The 19,382-nt window shown below is 39.4% G+C and overlaps 1 protein-coding gene across 6 annotated transcripts in view; it reads right to left on the reverse strand.

Moving 5' to 3' along the window:
* Positions 1 to 19,382, reverse strand: part of LOC1280293 (GPN-loop GTPase 1) — a 47,157-nt gene that overhangs the window by 214 nt on the left and 27,561 nt on the right. Inside the window, exons 4-5 of one of the 6 annotated variants that reach the window (XR_009766192.1) lie at positions 16,466 to 18,170; positions 18 to 4,374 (exon numbers count right to left, since the gene is read on the reverse strand). The exons of 1 other annotated variant lie outside the window; for it this stretch is intronic. Coding sequence is in view for 1 of the 5 variants with exons in the window: in XM_061658713.1 (XP_061514697.1) it covers positions 18,148 to 18,170 (23 nt within the window). In the remaining 4 variants the exon portion in view is untranslated. Of the gene's footprint in view, positions 1 to 17; positions 7,427 to 13,983; positions 18,171 to 19,382 lie in introns of those variants that run through there. 4 more of the 6 variants (XR_009766191.1, XR_009766189.1, XR_009766190.1 and 1 more) reach the window with 4 other exon arrangements.

A 19,382-nucleotide genomic window follows, 5' to 3' on the forward strand; every position in this document is an offset into this window, starting at 1 on the left:
CTTGTGTACATCCTTACTTAATGAAGAATACGAAGAAGAGCATTAATACAGTGATATCTAATACAGTAATATTTCCTGTTTACACATGCCATGCGCCAGTAGCGAACCCATTGAACTCCTGTCAAAATTATACAATTTGTGTGTACGATGGGTTCGATGGATGGGTTTTCCATCACAGTTTCCATATTTGGAGGGTGGCATAGAGAGTTGTGTTCTAGCCCGTCGCTGCACTCACCATTGACGCAGTATGCGTAAGGGATGTTTATGCTGCATGCATTGTCGATAGCGCCGCGGCTGCGGTCGGGGATTGGCTGTGGCGGACGGGCCCCTTCTCCCCTCCCTTCCCTCTAATGTCGGTGATGCAGCCGGAGCCACGCGTCAAGCTGCTCCATTACGCCACGCGTCCCCGCATTCTATGGATGGCTTGGCTGGTTTTGGCTGCCCCTCGTTATCGTGCTGCCCGGACACAACACAACAACATACCCGTCCTAGGTTCAAGCCCCGTTGCGTGGCCATAGTGACCCAGGACTGGCTATCCCGCTGTCCCGGAAAACCAATTAGTAACAGGTAAAGTCAACTCGCACGAATTAACAACATGCTCGTTTTCGGTTCAATCCTCGTGCGAACCGTCTCTCGTAGCAAGGGCTAACTATCCAAAATTTCTTTCCAAAGTGTGGCTGGAAGGAAGAACATCGACCTACAAAAAATTCATGTAGCTCCCTTCCTGTATGTCCTTCCCGTTCCTGTATGCTCCCTTCAGCTCGCTTTGCTCTCGTCCCCCATTGTTTAGAACCCATCGTCGCTCCAGAACAATGCGCGCTGCTGCACGCAACCCACGCCTTCATCTTTTCATCTCACCTCTTCGATAATCACCTTTCCCGCTCCTCCTTTCGCTATTGTTTGCCCACCTTTCCCTTACTCCCTTCCCCTTCTTTCCTTTGTATTCGTGTTGCTTTTCAAAATGGCTAGTATGCTTTAGGATGTAAATGTAAACTAAATGTAAAATTTAAACTGTATTTGCCGTGCTTCAGGCAAACAATAGTAAGGTGCGGGCAGGGGCGGTTCAACCAGTACGCAAACCAAGCGGCCACGTGGGGCCTCGAGGAAGGGAACCCATCCCCCCACACAGAAATAAAAGTGCTTCGCAATCCTTCACTGGTTTAGAATTCCTCTTACAACTTCTCGCTCGACACATCCGAATGATCAACTTGCCGCCGTGTGTCCGTTTAGGGCTTCCACTCGTGCTAATACGCAACTGGATGCGGGTCAACCTACCGGGTCGGAACCATCCGGATCATTTGGGAGGTGCGATTCCATTCCAAATCGCTGCTCTCACGAATCGACCTTCCAAACTACCTGGCGCCCCGCTGACCACATATCAGCGCTCCTTGGAACCACGTAGTCGAACCACAGCCCGTGGCCGATAAGACCCCACAGCTCCCTGCCCTCTGCATACCAAGCCAATTGCCTCCCCATACAATTTTTTTCTTCTTCTTTGACGTAACGAAAAATACTGTGGACAGGGCTGAAACGGCTTCTTAACCTTACTTAAATCATGCTATCGGATACTCGGTTCTTGCTATCGGGGGAATGGTCCGGATGAGAATCGATCTCGTATCATAGGACCGATCATAGGATTCGGTCTCTTAGTGATGATCGACTGCGTCAAATGAGTGACGATTAAAAGCATTCTGCCGTTTGGTTTAAAGGGCATACAATATGCGGCATTTAATTGCTGCTCGTTCGCATAAAAAGTTTACCACCATTTGTTCCAAATCTACACACATTATAATACTGTGTTTGTGGTTGTGCTAATCACAAAACGTTTTCCGTACAGCGTGGCACATAAACGGGCACGAATTTGTGCAGAATTTGGTGTGCCAGAGCCATTGCTTCTAACAATTTTTCTTTAACTAACTAACGGATTATGAGGATACTGATCGTTCGCAGCCAATGCCACACACGGGAAAAACAAGGAGAAAGAAAACTTCCTCACGTGCGAGAAAGAGCAGCAACAACCAAACTGTAGAGCCGGTGGGATTGTAAGAATGCGACGGGAGATCATCCTCTGTGAGCGAGAGTGAAACAGAAGTCAGAACCATTAACTTTCCATCCATAATTTGTGACCATAATTTGGGTGTGTGTCTTCGCTCCATACAAATCGTGAAAAAAACGTTTTCGCTAGGTCGTAAATCGCAGCGAAAACCGCCTTTTGCGGATAGGGCATATATCCCAAATATGAAACAACTGGCTAAGTTGAGAAACATAACCAATAAGGGTAAAGTTCGAGAAAGGTCGCTAAGCGAGGTTACTCAGGGTCAAGTAGATCAGCTGGTGAAAAACAAAGCACCATTGAAGACGCTTAGTTGCAAACTAGAGACAAGAAAAGGCAGACCAATTTTTGAACTGATCGGCGGAACCCTAAATACGCGAGCGACAGTTACAAAAAATCTGTAGCAGCAACTGAAATAAACATAAAGCTACACCCGTAGCAACAAGAATATTAATACAGTGATATCTAATTCAGTAATATTCCCTGTTTACACATGCCATGCGCCAGTAGCGAACCCATTGAATTCCTGTCAAAATTATATAATTTGTGTGTACAATGGGTTCGATGGATGGGTTTTCTATCACTTGAGGGAATTCAGTAGCTCAGATTCGAATGGTTATAGAGCAGCGCTCGGCAAAGTCCGGCCCGTCGCAACATTCAATCCGGCCCGCGAAAGGATTTGACTGATTTTGAAAGATGGGAAGAAACAATTCGTACACAAATTACTGAAGATCTTTAAGTATACCATATTAAACCATCGTACTTTTTCAACTTTTAACTAAACGGTCCATCATTCCATAGTTGTTTATTTAAACGTTGGAAAAGTACAATGTATCGAACTCGAGGTCAATATCCCCGTAACTTTTGCATGAAAAAATATGCCATTTTCGACTGGCTGTAGGAAAAAACTAGGAAAGATAATTTCTTTACATTTACATCTGTTCAAAGGGAATTATTTCAGATTACTTGCACAAATATGTTCAAGACTTTGCGAATTGCCTTATGTCAAGTATTAGGAATTTTCACCATGGTGGACGAAGACATGCATGATTTAAGTTCTACCTTCGATTTTCATCAATTCATCCTAAGTTTTCGCTACAAAATTGTTAGAGTAAATTTCTTGCATCACGTTGGCGTAGAAAAAAATCGATGGGGCACAGGTGACGAATGTTGGACCAGTTTGCGGACTAGGGTGTTATATCGAAATTCTGTCGAAATTCACCTGAAATGATTGCATTGAGTTTTTGCGTAATTGTTTGCTACTGCGAAGCCAGTGGATGCGATTTCTAATTCCTGATCTGTTTCTCTATGTTTCCCAGGTATTATTTAAGTGTTTGGTGGGTTGCATCGATATCCCGGTCCAGCTAACGCAGTAATGTAGCCACTTGACTCTCTGTCTTCATTTCATCTTCTTTTGAAACCTTAATGAACCTGGGTTTTCTTTCGATGCTTTGATTGTTGCCTGATGTTGGCCAAGATGTTGGCGACCAAAATGCCAAAACGGGTATATACGACGTCCAAAAACATCCGCACGGAGTCGATTTTGGACGCTACGGGGTGCCATTCTTTGATCGCGCACGCTTTTGATTCACTTTTTTGGCCATCATGGTTAGAGTTCGACTGATAGAGGTGTCAAATTTTGTCTGCTAACTAATGGGATACTACTACTCCAAGTGCAATTAACGGTTTCAATGCAATGAGAAACAATGCGACGAAGACGAAGTACCTGCTTGCCGGTGACTCAGATCATCTGGGAAGCAGTGTATTAGTTGACGGCGACAGTCTCGAGGTAGTAAAGGAGTATTGCTATCTCGGAACGGTCGTTACTTCGGAAAACGACATCAGCAGCGAAATCCGGAGACGCATTGTGCAGAGGAATCGTGCAAATTGTGGGCTTCATCGACTGCTGAGATCCAGAAGACTTCGAACACGAAATGTGAGATGTATCGCACATTGATTCGCTCGGTGGACCATTCGAGCGGAGGATGCAAACGCTCTGGGCGTGTTAGAGCGACGCATCCTCCGGACCATCTTTGACGGTGGGTTCGAGCATGGGGCGTGGAGGAGAAGGATGAACCACGAGCTTGCTGAGCTGTACGGTGAACCGAGCATCCTGACGGGACTCATGCCCCACCAAGAAGGTGTTCGACAGCGATCCCCAGTTCGGCATAAGGCGTAGGGGAGCACAGCGAACTCAATGGCTGGATCGGGTGAAGCGAGACCTGACGGAGATCGGGTGTCTGCATGGATGGGAGGCTGCAGCCAGGGACCGAGCATCCTGGAGAATTATTGTTGACGGAGCCATGTCACATCGACGTGCTCTATCGTGAGAAGACCAACAACAGAGAGAGTAGTGCGTTAAGATAAACCCATAAAAAAATCGACAGTTGTTGTCCATTTTCTATATTATTATTAACATTATTTTAACACCACAATGAGACTATCGAAATGAAGGTCGCATACGAAATTTTATAATTTATATTTTTGCATATTAAAAACAAATGTAAGTAGGTATTATCAATTTTGAACCATACTTGGATGACACAATTACAGAAAAACAGCAATAATACCTATCGCATTACCTGATATCATTAACCAAATATTTTGTTTCTAAAATTATATAATGTAATTAATAAATCACAATAATAGAAAAACCGCATTCTCCTGGCCCGCGGCTTTAGATCATTTACTAAATTTGGCCGACTAAAAGTTTGCCGACCGCTGTTATAGAGAGCTAAAGTAAATACACGGTTATAGAGAGCTTTGTTTTATCTATGAATGATAAATCAAATTAATTAAAATGTTAAACGAAAACGCTAATGCGCTAATAAACGCTTTAATTATATTTTGAATTATTGAAATCATAATAAAATTAAATACTTTGTAACTATGATTTTCACAATTTTTACCTCTGGTCGTATTACCATATGGTCGACCATAGTCAAATTTGCTTTGTGCTAATTATTTTCGCGCTGTGCTGCTAATGTTTTAAAATCTTTGCCAGAAAATCTTTAAATGTTAATAGAAAATTGGTTAGTTAATCGTGAAAGATGTCAACGCAGTATGTTGTTGTTAAACAATCGACGACTAAGGGTATACAAAAAAAAATAAGAAGAATCTTGTTGTGGTTGTTGAAATATTCTGACAATAATACTACTTGTGGGTTTAATTTTTTTTGTTTAATTTTCCAACACACCTAACTATATAAAATTAACATCAACTGATGAAAGATCAAAACGAATGAAACGAGGTACGGAGCTACTGCTTGTCTTATACGGACGTCACACGAGGCGTAAACTCAAAAAGTTTACGCTTGATTTGTATGGGAGAGCGTAAACTTCCTGTCAAAAGATTTCAGGGTTGTATGGCTGAAATCCAGTTTACGCCAAAGTTTACGCTTCGTGTGACGTCCGTATAAAACTCGAAACTTAACCGTAGAGTTGGCAACCTTACATATTGCATCAGTCAAATATATACCTGTACGGCAAGTTTTAAGTGTAAAAGTGTTGTTCACCATTTTAAAATGCTCGATATATTTATCATTCCTCAGGAAAACGCATCAAACCGCGCCGGATTTTTTTCCAACAGCGCCATCGATGGATCAAGTTGGTTCGGCCCGCACCATCACCGTGCGGCCAGACAAGGTGAAATATACAGCGAAATGAACTATTTGACAGGCGACATATCTGATAGGTAACGCCAATGGGTTGGTGGTGACACAACATCCGCTTTCGACATTTTCATAAAAATAATATCTTAATAAGCAGAACATTCCCTAATTGGAAGAAATGATAAATTATTGCTTGGAAATTAACGAAGTACTTGTTATTGAAATTATTTCATGAATTTAGTTGCGATTTTGTACATGTTATTTGTTAGCATTGCACATCAGCTGGTTGCTGTGATGCGTTATCTGACAGATATTTCACCTGTCAAATAGTTCATTTCGAAATCAATTAGTCACTGAAAGCCAAGCCCACAAGTGGCACAGGCAGGCCTTGATCGGCAACGGTTGTTGAGCCAAAGAAAAAAAATACGAGGTAAGTATCAACACTCGACCACGTGAAATCTAAACAGGGTTCACTCAGACTTGTTTCACTCTGCCCGCTTTACAGAACCGTGCCTGTATCAGTGCCCCCTCCTTGCCCGGCTCAATTTCCTGTACATGTACCACATCCAAACGCTGTGCCCCATCCAGCGGTTGAACCGGCGCCTGTCCCTACGCTTTCCATCACACCAGAACTCTCATAAGAATAGGGTGACTTCCTGCCGTCCTGCTACATTAAGGGGCACGATGGTGGCATCATGCTGCAGAAGGTGTACACCGACCATCATCATGGGCACAGACTGCTATGACTATTTCTGCCAGTAAATCATATTTTTTATTTATGTTACCTAAATAAACCCACTTGATACGCAAATAAAACCACTAAAATTTAAAAAAAATTAAAATTTTGTTTTTATATTTAGCCAAAATCTTGATTTGCTCTAACCGAAAATCTCGGTTAAACGTAAACGTCGGAATAAAATGTTATTTGCTTTTTTTAACCGAGATTTCAGCAACAGAAATTTAACCGAGATCTTTGCCGAGATCTCAGTTGTGCAGATCTTGGCAAAAATTAACCGAGATTCGGTAAAAAAAATTTAAGTGTGTGGGATTGATTGATTTGGGACATAGTAGGATAGGCATTCTTACGTATGGGAGGACGCTTAATCCGGGAACCCATGTCGAGAATATTTTTAAGTTGTTCAAGTTGATCTTCTGGCACGACTGGCATATATTGGCAAATAGCGCGGTGAGTATAAAACTGCAAATATCAAGTGCCATTAAGCCTGGTAGATGGAATCGGGATTGGTAGGTCAAAGCACGTTTGTCATAAGCTACAATTTGAGTCGTTCAATCAGAAATGGATCAACCCTAAATGGCACGATTTCCTGCACGTAATTACACTAGAGAGAATAGTTAAGTCAGAAAGCTCGCTAGAATCGATTATGACAGCCGAATGCCAATTCCATCTACCAAACGTAAAAGTACTAATGGTGCTGTTAAAATCGATTCCAGCGAGTTATATGACATTAGTATTATTGTGTTTAGTGTGATAACGCGCAAGGAATCTGAAATGAAATTTGTTTCTTTTTTCTGTTTAAACGACTTACGACGACGCTCGTTGAAAGCATGTCTGTTTTTGTTCATGCATCCCGCCATGCAATTGACAGCGATTTTTGAGGGCACGCGTGGGCTCGCACAAGAGTTTACGAGCCTAAGCAGTTTTTTCGCCCCTAGTTTTAGCAGTTATAATTATGGCACCGCGGGAGCAGGTAGCAGTGCGATTTGTAGCATACTAAACACTTGAATTTTGACACGACACAACACTGTAAAAAAATAATTTATGAATAAAAAATTAAGATTATTCAAAATACCGTAAGATTTCGAGGAAATGATACTACTTGCAACCCTCGCGATGTTAATCGGGTTCGTTACATTGAAAATGGACTTTTATTTAGCATTTTTTAGCTCTCTGAATTTTTTGAGCCATGGTAACTTCTGTCAAACCCACTTTGACATACCGATTCCATCCACCAAATCTAATAGCACCATACATAGGATACAGGTTGACGCATATATCTTTGTACGCTAATACAAAGATCTTAGATTTGACAGTTGCGTCTATCATTTTTACACGTACGCACACATGCTCTAATTGAACAAGGGGTTAATGTGGCGACCATTATTTCTTTTTTCTAGTGCTCTTTTAATTTTTATCAATTCACTACCTCGATTGGCCCGATTATAGGACTATACGACAGATCTTAGGGAACTCACGCAACGTCAGGTGTTCCATTTCGATGGAACGAGCGAGATGCGCGGTCTAAGGAACGGGCGAGAAGGGTGGGCTGAGGAAGGAGAGAGAGGTGCGGGATGAGGAGCGAACGGAAGGCTGTTCGAGTGGCATCTGGTTTGGCGACAATTGTCTGGAACGGCGGCACCCGCAATTGTTGTTCGATCTCATCGACACCGGCCAGAATTCCGCGAAACCCACCGTAGAATGCAAGCGGGCGGCTTGTGTGGTCGGACGGACCAGAGAAACGAGGCAAGAGAGTTGCTGCTGTTCGCCGGACCACGTTAAGGGGGAACAGAGAGGGAATGAAGAGATAAGGAGAGAGTGAGAGAAGAGAGGAAATTATAAAATTTATTTTGTGACCGAGTGGAGTGGGTCAGTCTGATGAAAAACGCGAAGGAGTTAAGTCGCAACCAATAAAAGTTGTGCGTACAGGATTTACCGTGTTCAGTACATTGCGTTAGGAATATCCGCTGAGATATCACATCAGGTATATACAGCTATGACAGATTATGCTACGTTAAAGGGACAGGAAAATAGTTTTAATACTTAATGCGAGCTTATAAACACTTTTAGATAGATTGATTAGTTTGAGAAGATCCCATGAAGATGTTTACATATGTCCCAAATACATAGGGCGGTCCCGCGGTACACTTGTTAACTCGTACGACTTTAAAAAATGCTCATCATAGGTTCAAGCCTCGAATAAACCGTTACTCCTTAGTAACGACTGAGTATTCGTGGTACTTATTAAGTCTTGAATGCCTGTATATAGGTTGATACGACTACGTAGGTCGTTACGCCAAATAGAAGAATTGTTGTTTGGACAGTTTATAGAGGCTTTGGCTCGAATGGAGTTCTTTCGCCTCCCAAATAGAAGAAGAAGAACCCATGGCGCCTTGCCTTCGTTCGCGGGTGGCCACTCGAATCAGGATTTTAAATTCCCGGTTATTTCCCGGTTTTCCCGGATTTTTTTGGAGTTTTCCCGGTTCACTATGCTTCGTGTGCCGATTTTATTGATACTTCAATTCCAAATTATTGTATCATACGTTTTCAAAAATCGTTATCTAGAGGATGGTAAGTAAACACGGGCATTACGGGAAAGGTGGACACTTGTCATAAAAACTGAACAAACGTTATTAGTGAATTATTCAACAATATAATATCCAATCTGTAGGTGTGACAACACATTCGAGAACCATTTTTGGCATTATTTCTATCAAATGTGTACAAACAAATTTTCAATCGTGCGCTTGTATGTGGATCTAATTTGGCTACTATGGATCTTAAGCTATTTAAATATGCATGCTTTATATTTTCGAATGTTTTATATGAGCAAACAACTAATGAAAAAACGACAAAAAAAGCTTTACAAATATTGCTTTTTAGTGGTTTAGCATCAAGACACTAACGTGTAAAGACTTTACCCCGTATATTTTCCAAAGATATTTTTCATCTGCTATCAATTGTTGATTAACAGATGTCATCACACAACCTTAAAAAGGGTAACCGGAAGTCATGGACCAAACAGCCACTGGAGAAAGCATACAAATCCGCAAAGAACGGATTTTTTGTTAAACAACAGCCATGCATTATGCTGGTACTCGCACGACGCTGATGGTGCACCTCACGAATAGATATAGATTTCAGAGGGTTTTTTTAAATTTTGGAACACTTTCTTGAATATGTTCTACGGGAAGTGTACTACGGGAAGTGATAATCGGATCAAAGGAGCAACGATCGGACTGCACAAGCGACGCCACCTCAACCATCAGTGCCAGTGTGGGAACACAGTTACCCGGGCGGAATGAAGGTAGAAGCCCGAAACCAAAATGCAAAATGCCAATGTATAGGCGATGTGTGATTGGGTTACTTTAAAATTATCAGTTATGTTCAAATATTGGGATCACCCACTAAACCCACCGTTAAATTCTACACGACCGCAACTTCACGAGAGATGAAAATTTAAGACGAGTGCAAGGTAGAACGAATAAGCACACCATAGCCGAAATGTGCAAGAACCGATATCGGTGAACGTAAGTTTTGCACCAGTGCGAATGAGAAGTATAGGGTAAATGTACCAATAGTGGTGCAATTTGTAGAGGTACTGATGTGTTTTAATGGATTTAAAGTGCCAGGAAGGACAATTTCTGAATATTTTAACACATAGCAATTGGAATATGTTTTATATTCGCAATCAAAACCATTTTTACCATGAAACACATCAAATTTACGAAAAAATACATATTTTTGTGATTGCTTCGTTGTACCTATAATGGTGGTATGGTTCCTATAGTCGTCGTATTGTGTTCCTATAGTGGTGGTAAACAAGGATGCCTCAAAACAGTGTATAATATCAATATAACTTAGTTTTGAAGATGTTTTCGTGTGAATAGCAACGATTACTGCCATAATATTGGTTTCTTGCGTAATTTTATCGTAAAAAAATGTATAAATTTGATTGATGAAACTATTCACTAAAGTACTGCATCACACCTGTCATCAACCAACACCCGGAAGAGTGTGCTTGATTTGAAGTCAATTTTTCATTCAGCCAGATAAGCGAATTTTGGCCTGTTTTTGGTTAATTACCTAAATAAAACTCATTTCTGTTGCTTATTTTAGTGAAAACAGTACGACATGTCAAAAATATCCTCGAAAAAATCTAAAATGAACTGTATTTATTGATTTTATAACTATAACCACTATAGGAACATGCCTGTTTTGTGTACCTATAATGGCACTATGTTAAAAAAACACTTAAAAATGCATTAATATGGTCAAAATGCAAATAATTTTAGTAAAACAATAACATTCCATAACAGTCATGTTGAAAAACTAGTAATTGCGTGGGTATGTGATCATTTAGAACGTTAACAGAAATATGAATTTCGTTATGAAATCCTATGGATTTTGGAAAAATGTTGACACATTTCACAAAATAATGGATTTTTCGGTCACTAAGTAACGGAATGGCCCCATTTAACTTTTAAACCCTTTGTAAAAGGCTAAAGAACATTTCACACTAACTTAAATAACTTAAATACTTTTAATTTGCCCTATGAACCGCATTTTAGAGCAATAGCACCACTATTGGTACTACCACCACTATAGGTACATTTACCCTAGTACATATATTGCGTACCATATGTGAGAAACAGAAAATGTTGTCCTTACACATTGGTGTGATGTTGCTGGCCTGTGTGAAGTTGGGAACAATATACAAAACATCCCAATAATTGAAAATGCACTTAGTACGATGGTAAACAGCGATAGCAAAAGTTTGCGATAATTTTCCGGTTTTTTTTGGAGAATTTTCCGGTTTTTCCTGGAAAAATAAAATTCCCGGATAATTCCCGGTTTTCCCGATTTTTCCGGTTGAGTGGCCACCCTGCGTTTGAGTGGCCACCCTGCGTTACAAAAAGATTCGCAACAAGCAGCTAGATTTCCCCTACCTCAGTGAAAAAGTAGGGTTGAGCGATATTTTCTAACAGAACTGCCGTGTGAGAACGCGACAAATGAAAAATATCCTATTTCAATAATAAAGGATAAAGGAAATAGCATGTGACTTTAAAAGTATATTTAACATTTTTTTAAAGAGCACAATGAAAACTAACATCACACATTTTTAATTAAGGAACGATTCCAGATTTGAAGCAAGGAGTACAAAAAGTCAATTTGTTTCTTCTTCATCTTCTTCATTAGCACAACAACCGTTGTCGGTCAAGGCCTGCCTGTACCCACTAGTGAAGTGAGCTTGGCTTTCAGTGACTTATTGTTACCATAGCAGGATAGTCAGTCCTACGTATGGGAGCACGGTCTGTTCGGGGCTTGAACCCATGACGGGCATGTTGTTAAGTCGTGCAAGTTGACGACTGTACCACCAGACCGGGCCAAAATTCAATTTGTTTAACAACTATTTAATTTGGCCGGTTATAAATCAAATCTTAGGACTATAACATAATATTGGAGACCTATCTAACCCTAACTATATTGCTGCGTATTACTAATGGTTATTTTTACAAAATATTTTAGTTCATACATCTTCTTTTGAGTTTTTCTTTATGATATTTTCTACCGCAATAATCTATAAAGTTAACGTCTTTATCTTCTAATACCTGGATTTCTTTATAACGCTCTTGATGTTTCAAATTGTTTTTTTCCTCAGAAACACGGTTTCTCCCTCTGAAAGGCATATAGGTTCTTCTCTTTTTTCGTTCAACTTAGCAATCCTCTTTTCTTTTTGCTCTAGCATTTTATGATGTACTACTGCGTAAAGTTTCTCCTTCGCCTGTATGCGCTCATCGAGAATCGATGATATCGGTTGATCATTTCTAAAACCACGGAACAATTCATTCGGCGTGAAGTTGGTTTCGGAATGAATAGAATCGTTATAAGTAGCTACTGCTAAATTAATTTTTGTAGATTCCGATAGGTCTTTTGTGCTTTCCTTCTGAGATAATATGTTGTGTATTTCTCTTATTGTTCTATGCACAATTTCAACCGTGCCATTAGATGATGATTGCGCTACAGAGGTGTAGTGGTATTTTATCAAATTGTCGTTCAAAAACGATTGAACTGCAATTGATTTGAAGCTGCATTCTTGGTCCATTATTAGTAGCAAAGGTTTTCCTACTGTGGCGATAAATGTGGATATTCCTTTCAGTATATGCACAGTATATCGTGTTTTTATAGGGACTGCCAGAGCTAACCGTGAGAACTTGTCACAAAATGTGAGGTAATGTTTATCCTTCATGATAAATATGTCGGTATGAACGATTTCTAAAGGCCTTTTAGGTGTATCCGTTTGTTTGTATTTGATCTTATACGGGTGTCTTTCATATTTAGATTTTTTACACAACGCGCACAGGTTTATGTATTTAGTAATCTTGGATTTCATTTGGGGGAAAAATACTTTCTCTGAAGATGTTTTGTACTTTCTGTTACTCCTCTATGGTTGGTATCGTGATACGTTTGAATTATTTGATCTTGCTCTAGTTCATCTGTTACATCTACTAGCATTTTTGTAGTCCAGCGAAATTTCAATGATTTAGCCCTAGAATAATATTTTTTGTATACTTCGTGCAGCATTTTCAAAATGTTCTTGTCACAATATATTCCATTTAAACAATTGGGTGCGGCATATTTTTGAATTATCTGAACTAAATTTTCTGTAGTAAAAGAGGGTTTCTTAATTATTATTTTAGAATATTTTGGAAATTGTTTTATCGTTTCTGTACTACTTTCATTAGTTTGTTTTAAAATAATTTGATTTCTGAATTCGTTGATTGGTCTTTCTGTACTTGGAATGTAATCATTATCATCTGTGTTAGATGAATGTTGAGTCATTAAGCTTTCAGATACATTAGCATTTATTGCTGGTTCTATTCGTGAGAGTGAGTCAGCGTTACTATTTGTAGTTCCTTTTTTGTATTTTATATCGAATTCGAATTCTTCCAGCTCTAATTTCCAGCGTAATAATTTCCTATTTAAATCGTTTTTCTGCCTAAGCCATAATAAGGGTTTATGGTCTGTACGGATTTCAAACTTATTGCCATAAATGTATGGCCTGAAATGTTTTATAGCGTAAATAATGGCGAGCAATTCTTTTTCTGTAGCAGAATATCTACACTCTGTATCGTTGAGAGTTCTGGAAGCATACGCGATAGGGTGTTCTTTTGAATCTTCGAATCGTTGCGAGAGAACTGCACCCAACGCAAATCACTTGCGTCTGTTTCAAGAATGAATTTTTTAGAAAAATCAGGATATTTGAGAATAGGATCCATAACTAACATTTGTTTACAATCCCTAAAGCAGTTTATGAAAATTTCATCGTGTACTATCTTAGAATCTTTTTTTAGGCATTTTTTTAATGGCTTGGTTGACTTAGCAAAATCTTTAATAAATTTACGATAATACCCTAAAATTCCAAGAAATGCCTTAATTTGTGTAACAGTTTTAGGAAGAGGCCACGATACAATTTTCTCAATTTTATTCGGATTAGGCTTGATACCCTCCTGCGTCACAATATGTCCCAAAAATTCGCATTCCTTTTGCAAAAACTCGCATTTATCTATTTTAATTTTTAAATTGGCCTGTTTCAATCTGTGAAGAACTTTCTGCAAATTTTCGATATGCTGCTGCAGTGAGCTTCCGAAAACGATAATGTCATCCAAATAGACTAAACAACATGTACCGATCAATTCGTTTAGTATGTTATTCATCGCTCGCTGAAACGTAGAAGGGGCGTTCTTCAAACCAAAAGGCATACGAAAGAATTCGAAATGACCTTTCTCGGTGCTGAAAGCAGTTTTCGGTCTGTCTTTTAGTTCTACCTCAATTTGGTGAAAACCAGATTTTAGGTCTAGTGTTGTGAAGTACATGCTGCGACCTAGCTTATCTAAGATTTCCTCAATATTCGGGATCGGATACTTATCGTCAATCGTCTTTTCGTTAAGTTTGCGATAATCAACGACGATTCGCCATTGTTTTGCACCATTTGAATCGGGCTTTTTCGGCACTATCCAAATTGGTGAAGTCCACGGAGATATCGAATGCTGTATAATGCCATCAGCAAGCATCTCGTTTATCTGCTTTTGAATTTCAGCTTTGTGGATGTGTGGGTATCTGTATGATTTGCAATGCACAGGTATCTCATCTACCGTGTTAATAATGTGTTTAACGGATGTAACGCAGGATAGTTTTTCGTTGTCTCTGGGAATGATGGAAATGTTTTCTTAAAGCACTTTTAACAGATGTTCTTTTTCTTCTTTGTTTAAATTATCCGTTTTAATCATATTTTCTATTTCAGTTTTCGAAATAGTCTCAGGTGTTTGTATCGTATTGTTAACTTCGGCAATTTCATCGACTTTGAAAGTTACTACTGGTTTGGTAAAAAAGAAAACCATTTTTATTCCAAAATTGCTTGCAAGTGCTGTAATATTGCTATTTTTTGCAACATAAAGTCCTGACGGAATAACGATATCGTTAATGCGAACATCAACGGGTAAAACACATTGCCACTTTCGTGTGAAACCGGTACCTTGATTTGTGTTACTGAATTGGCTTCCACTGTGTGCGTTTCTGGGTTGAGTTGTCGTATACTCAGGTCTATGCTTGTATTGGGAAAGATAAGTTTATGTTTACCCGTATCCAAAACAGCTTGGAGTTCAGAAAGGCTTTCGTACCCTAGAATGCCGTCAAAATAATTATGAAATTTGAACAAAAAAAATGTAACATCTGAATTGAACATTTTTGTATCGACCTTTTTATTTGCGTAATGCGTGCCGTTACTATTTGCTATCGATATTGGTTTGCATTTTTTTCCATCGATTTGGGAAATACGTTAGGCGAAATGAAATTTTTATTCGATCCACTATCGACCAAAATTTTTGCGCATTTATTATCGATATGTAACAATATGTAAGGCATTCCGTTTACTGCGTTTACCTCTGAGGCAGAGGTGCAAAGACCTCTTGAAAATTTACTCCGTTATCATAGTGCTGTTCAGTATCCTCGCTAGTGTGCGTGAATAGTTTTACACCTGTTCTTGTCGTATCGACTTCCATCGGTGTGTGCTTTTGCCTACTGCTGTTTAGCTTCTCGGAACTATTCGGCTTTCTAATGGTGTTAGTGAATGCGTTCGTATTCCGATTTTTTGATGAAGGGTCAAACTGTTTCTGATAAGAAATCTTCGTTTCGACACGAGGTGCTAGTATTTTATTTGTGTGTTCCAGATTTTGAAATTTGCAAAGGAACGAATATGCAGATTCCAAATCTTCGGGTTTAGCAGCTTGCACGTAGCCAAAATATTCTTTATTTAGCCCTTTTATAAAAGCGGCAAGACATTCTTGGTCTATAAAATCATTTACAGCCTGCCAATGGTTACAATACAAGTCTTTTTTTCTTGCCAAACACTTCATATCGTGTGCAATTTCTTTTGTACGCTTGTAGTAAAAATGGATCGAACTATCCATTTTCATAGACCACAGCATCGTTTGATAGGTAGCCATATCTTTTTTGTCACCGAACGTAGCATTCAACACTTCGATAACCTCATCAAATGATGTAGGATTATCGTTCACACATAAACTATCTCTAGCTTTGCCTTCTACTTTATTTATAACTATTTGCTCGTACATAGCGTAAACTGCGATAGAAACAATCGGCTGATACATGCTCAGTGTTTTTTTCGCTGTGGCAATCCATGATGCCAAATGCATTTTATTTCCATCGAATAATGGAATGCTTTTCAAAGGATCAGGAACTTTGAAAAGATCGTTTTGATAACCACCCGAAGGTCCGGGGGAAGCCAACGCGGTTTGTTGCTCAAGCTGTCTGAATAATTCGCCATTTTGTAATTGAAGAGCATTTAAACGCTGCTCCATGGCAGAAAAATTAGCCATGAACGTATGGAGATCGGCTGGTTCCATTTTTTTCACAAAAGATAATGCTTTCACTTTCGGAAAGGGTTGGAATCTAGGCATAAGCTTTTAACACAATGCTTATTTCAGTGGAAGTAGGTACGGTGCCAATTCTCCGGATTGAAATCCTCCAGGGTGTTTTAGTTTACCTGAATATCACCGCAAGTCGTCCACGGGTCGGGAGATGGTTTACACCGGATGATACCACAAAGTAAATCGCAGGTTTCTGCACTTATCACTCGGTAAACTAAAACACACTTAGGAAAGGCCGGAACGGCTGCGCCAGTTATGAGTATGGAACCACAGCTTTTATTCAAAATGATTATTGCGTGCTTATCGCTTGGATGATGATACCGATCTGACGCGACGGGATTGGCTCCTATCGTATCGGCATGGGTGCGAGGCTGTTGCAGTGATGTCGCACCTGTATTTGTGTTCCACGCATATAACTATATAGATAAGCAATCCTGCTCTCTTTTGATGTCTATTTACTGATACTTTTTATGACCGTGTTGCTATTTTGGTACAGGCTTCTATCCTCTTCTGATTCCGGTTTATAGCCCTTCCATATTTGTGTCTTATTTACAAATGTTAGTGTTTCCATTACATTAGCAATCGTGGTCCACTTTCTTTTTCAGTATGTTTGACTATCGGCTGGACTCGTGGAACAGTCGTCAACTCGAACGACTTAACAACATGTCAATCATGGGTTCAACTTCCAGTATGACTGACTATTATCCTGCTATGGTTTATCAAAAAGTCACTAAAAACCAAGCCCCGGTGTGGCGCAGGCAGGCCTTGGCCGACAACGGTTGTTGTGGCAAAGAAGAAGATGTTTGACTATTCCGCTATCATTGACCATTTTCACAACCATATAGGACATACGAAAATTTAATTTAGTCATTCTGAACTTATGGAATAGCTACTACTAAATGTCATGACATGTTCATATGACATATGGGTCCGAGTCTTCCATCCACAGGGCTCACTGTCACGGCTTATTATTGACCCGTGCCCCATCTTCTGCAAGATTATTTGTGTACCAAGCAACCATGGATATTCAGGAGTGCTAAATGCTAATAAAAACAATTAAACTAACTTCATTTAACTTTGTAGCTTCATCATGTGCTCATATAAAAAAGAACCCCTGACCCAGGAATATCCTTATTCCGTGTATATTATTATCACATTACTTTTCCCAATAGGAGTTGCAGTTCATTTCAGTTTTACAGTACAGTTTAGTTGTAATGCCACTGCTGAACCATACAATTATTTTTCCCGCAAGATATACTTTCAATGGATGAATAAATATTAAAATTCAATTATTCAATTTTTTTTTCAAATGTTTAACACAACTCGTACTGAGCCTTATCCAACAATCTGCGTATGGAGGCTCGATCCATGGGAAATATGAACCTGTTATATGCATGTTTTAAAGTTGTTCACTTAGTCCTAGTTATGCAGCTCCTTTTGTTTCACTATATTGCATTGTATCACGCATTTTTGAGTTAATGTACAATGAAAAATTGTAATTGTTCATCGTCCATAGCGTACAATTTTGCAATTCTTTCAAGCCAGCAATTAACTGCACTTGGACGATGGTTCGAAGCAAGTACACGATAGTTTGAAGTATGTCTTTTTATTTAAATGTTTTGAACTACACAATAAAATACTACTACGCATGATAAAATGGATGGAACGGGGTAGAACCTCTACCACAGAATTATTTAGAATCACTGGGAATAATTTGATTATTATTGATACACTTTCAACACGTGTGTAGAAGAAAACAATCATGTCTTTTGATCTGAATGCCTCAATGATTCAATCACTATACCTCGGAGAATGGAAACACTGCAAAGAAATAAAAATCATCCAAGCACCCATAGTTGGTTAGCAAAACCGTTCTATAGTGAGTAACTTTTTCGTACAGGAAGATCCTATAGTGAGCAATCGTGTCACCTATGAGCGTAACGTGAGCGTAACGTGAGCGTCACCTCTTACTTCGTTTTGTATAGGGAGATGAAATATGTGTAGATGTCCCAAGTCATTATTAAATGTGTAACTGCAGTTGTCATCACGATCTTTATGATGCAGATAAGATTTTTCTTTATATACTATAATTAAAATTAGAAAAAATATAAGAAAGATTAACCATAGGTTTGAGACACGCGCGTGTACAAGTGGATATTCGGGATCTATTTGGGGGAATTAACGGTTTGCACACGGTCTGGGAGGTTACAACAGGATTCACTCATTGATGATTGTAAGTGGTAAATTCCACATACAATACATTAGGTTCACCTCCTTCGGAAGGTAGTGCCCTAGAGCCAATCATTGGCACTAGTGGAACTGGCCATATGCATGTTGCAGTTGTGTTCTGATAAGTAGTGCGCCGGATCCATTAGTTGGTTCTTGGCGAGCTACGTAAGGGATACATTAGATTCTCTTACTTCAGAAGGTAGTGCCCTGGAGCCTGTTATTGGTGCCAGAGACCCTGGGGCCAGCGGTTGGCACTAGTGGAACTGGCCATATGCATGTCGCAGTTGTGTCCTGATAAGTGGTGCGCCAGATCCATTTATTGGTTGTTGGCAAGCTACGTAAAGGATGCTAGGGAATACCATTGTATTCGATGGAGTATGACCCGTTTTTTCTTGATGAAACTATGTTGGTCATCTTGGGTGTCTGTATGACAGTTCCTCTGAAAGTTTTCCGATGCCACCACTTGCTCGTACAAAATATTTTAATATACCTATCAGAGTAATATTATCGTAAAGATACTTCCGTTCTTTTCAAACCTATGTTGGAGAAAGAGGTGGGACTCATCATCAACAATAACGATTTTACAGTATTTTATTTAAATATTGAGGTAAATTTTTTAATCTCAACTTTGCGACCCGCGAATCACTGAAAATCTGTACTTGCGGCCCTCTGATGAAATGAGTTTGACACAGCTGCATTAGGGTATTGAACCCATGACCGTTACTCATAACCAACAGACCAACCAACATTGATATCTTAAATTGACTGCTATATTTCATAGCCATAAGCGAAAATATATTTTTC

This window comes from Anopheles gambiae, chromosome 3 (genome assembly GCF_943734735.2).
Source record: "Anopheles gambiae chromosome 3, idAnoGambNW_F1_1, whole genome shotgun sequence".
Classification (NCBI taxonomy): domain Eukaryota; kingdom Metazoa; phylum Arthropoda; class Insecta; order Diptera; family Culicidae; genus Anopheles; species Anopheles gambiae.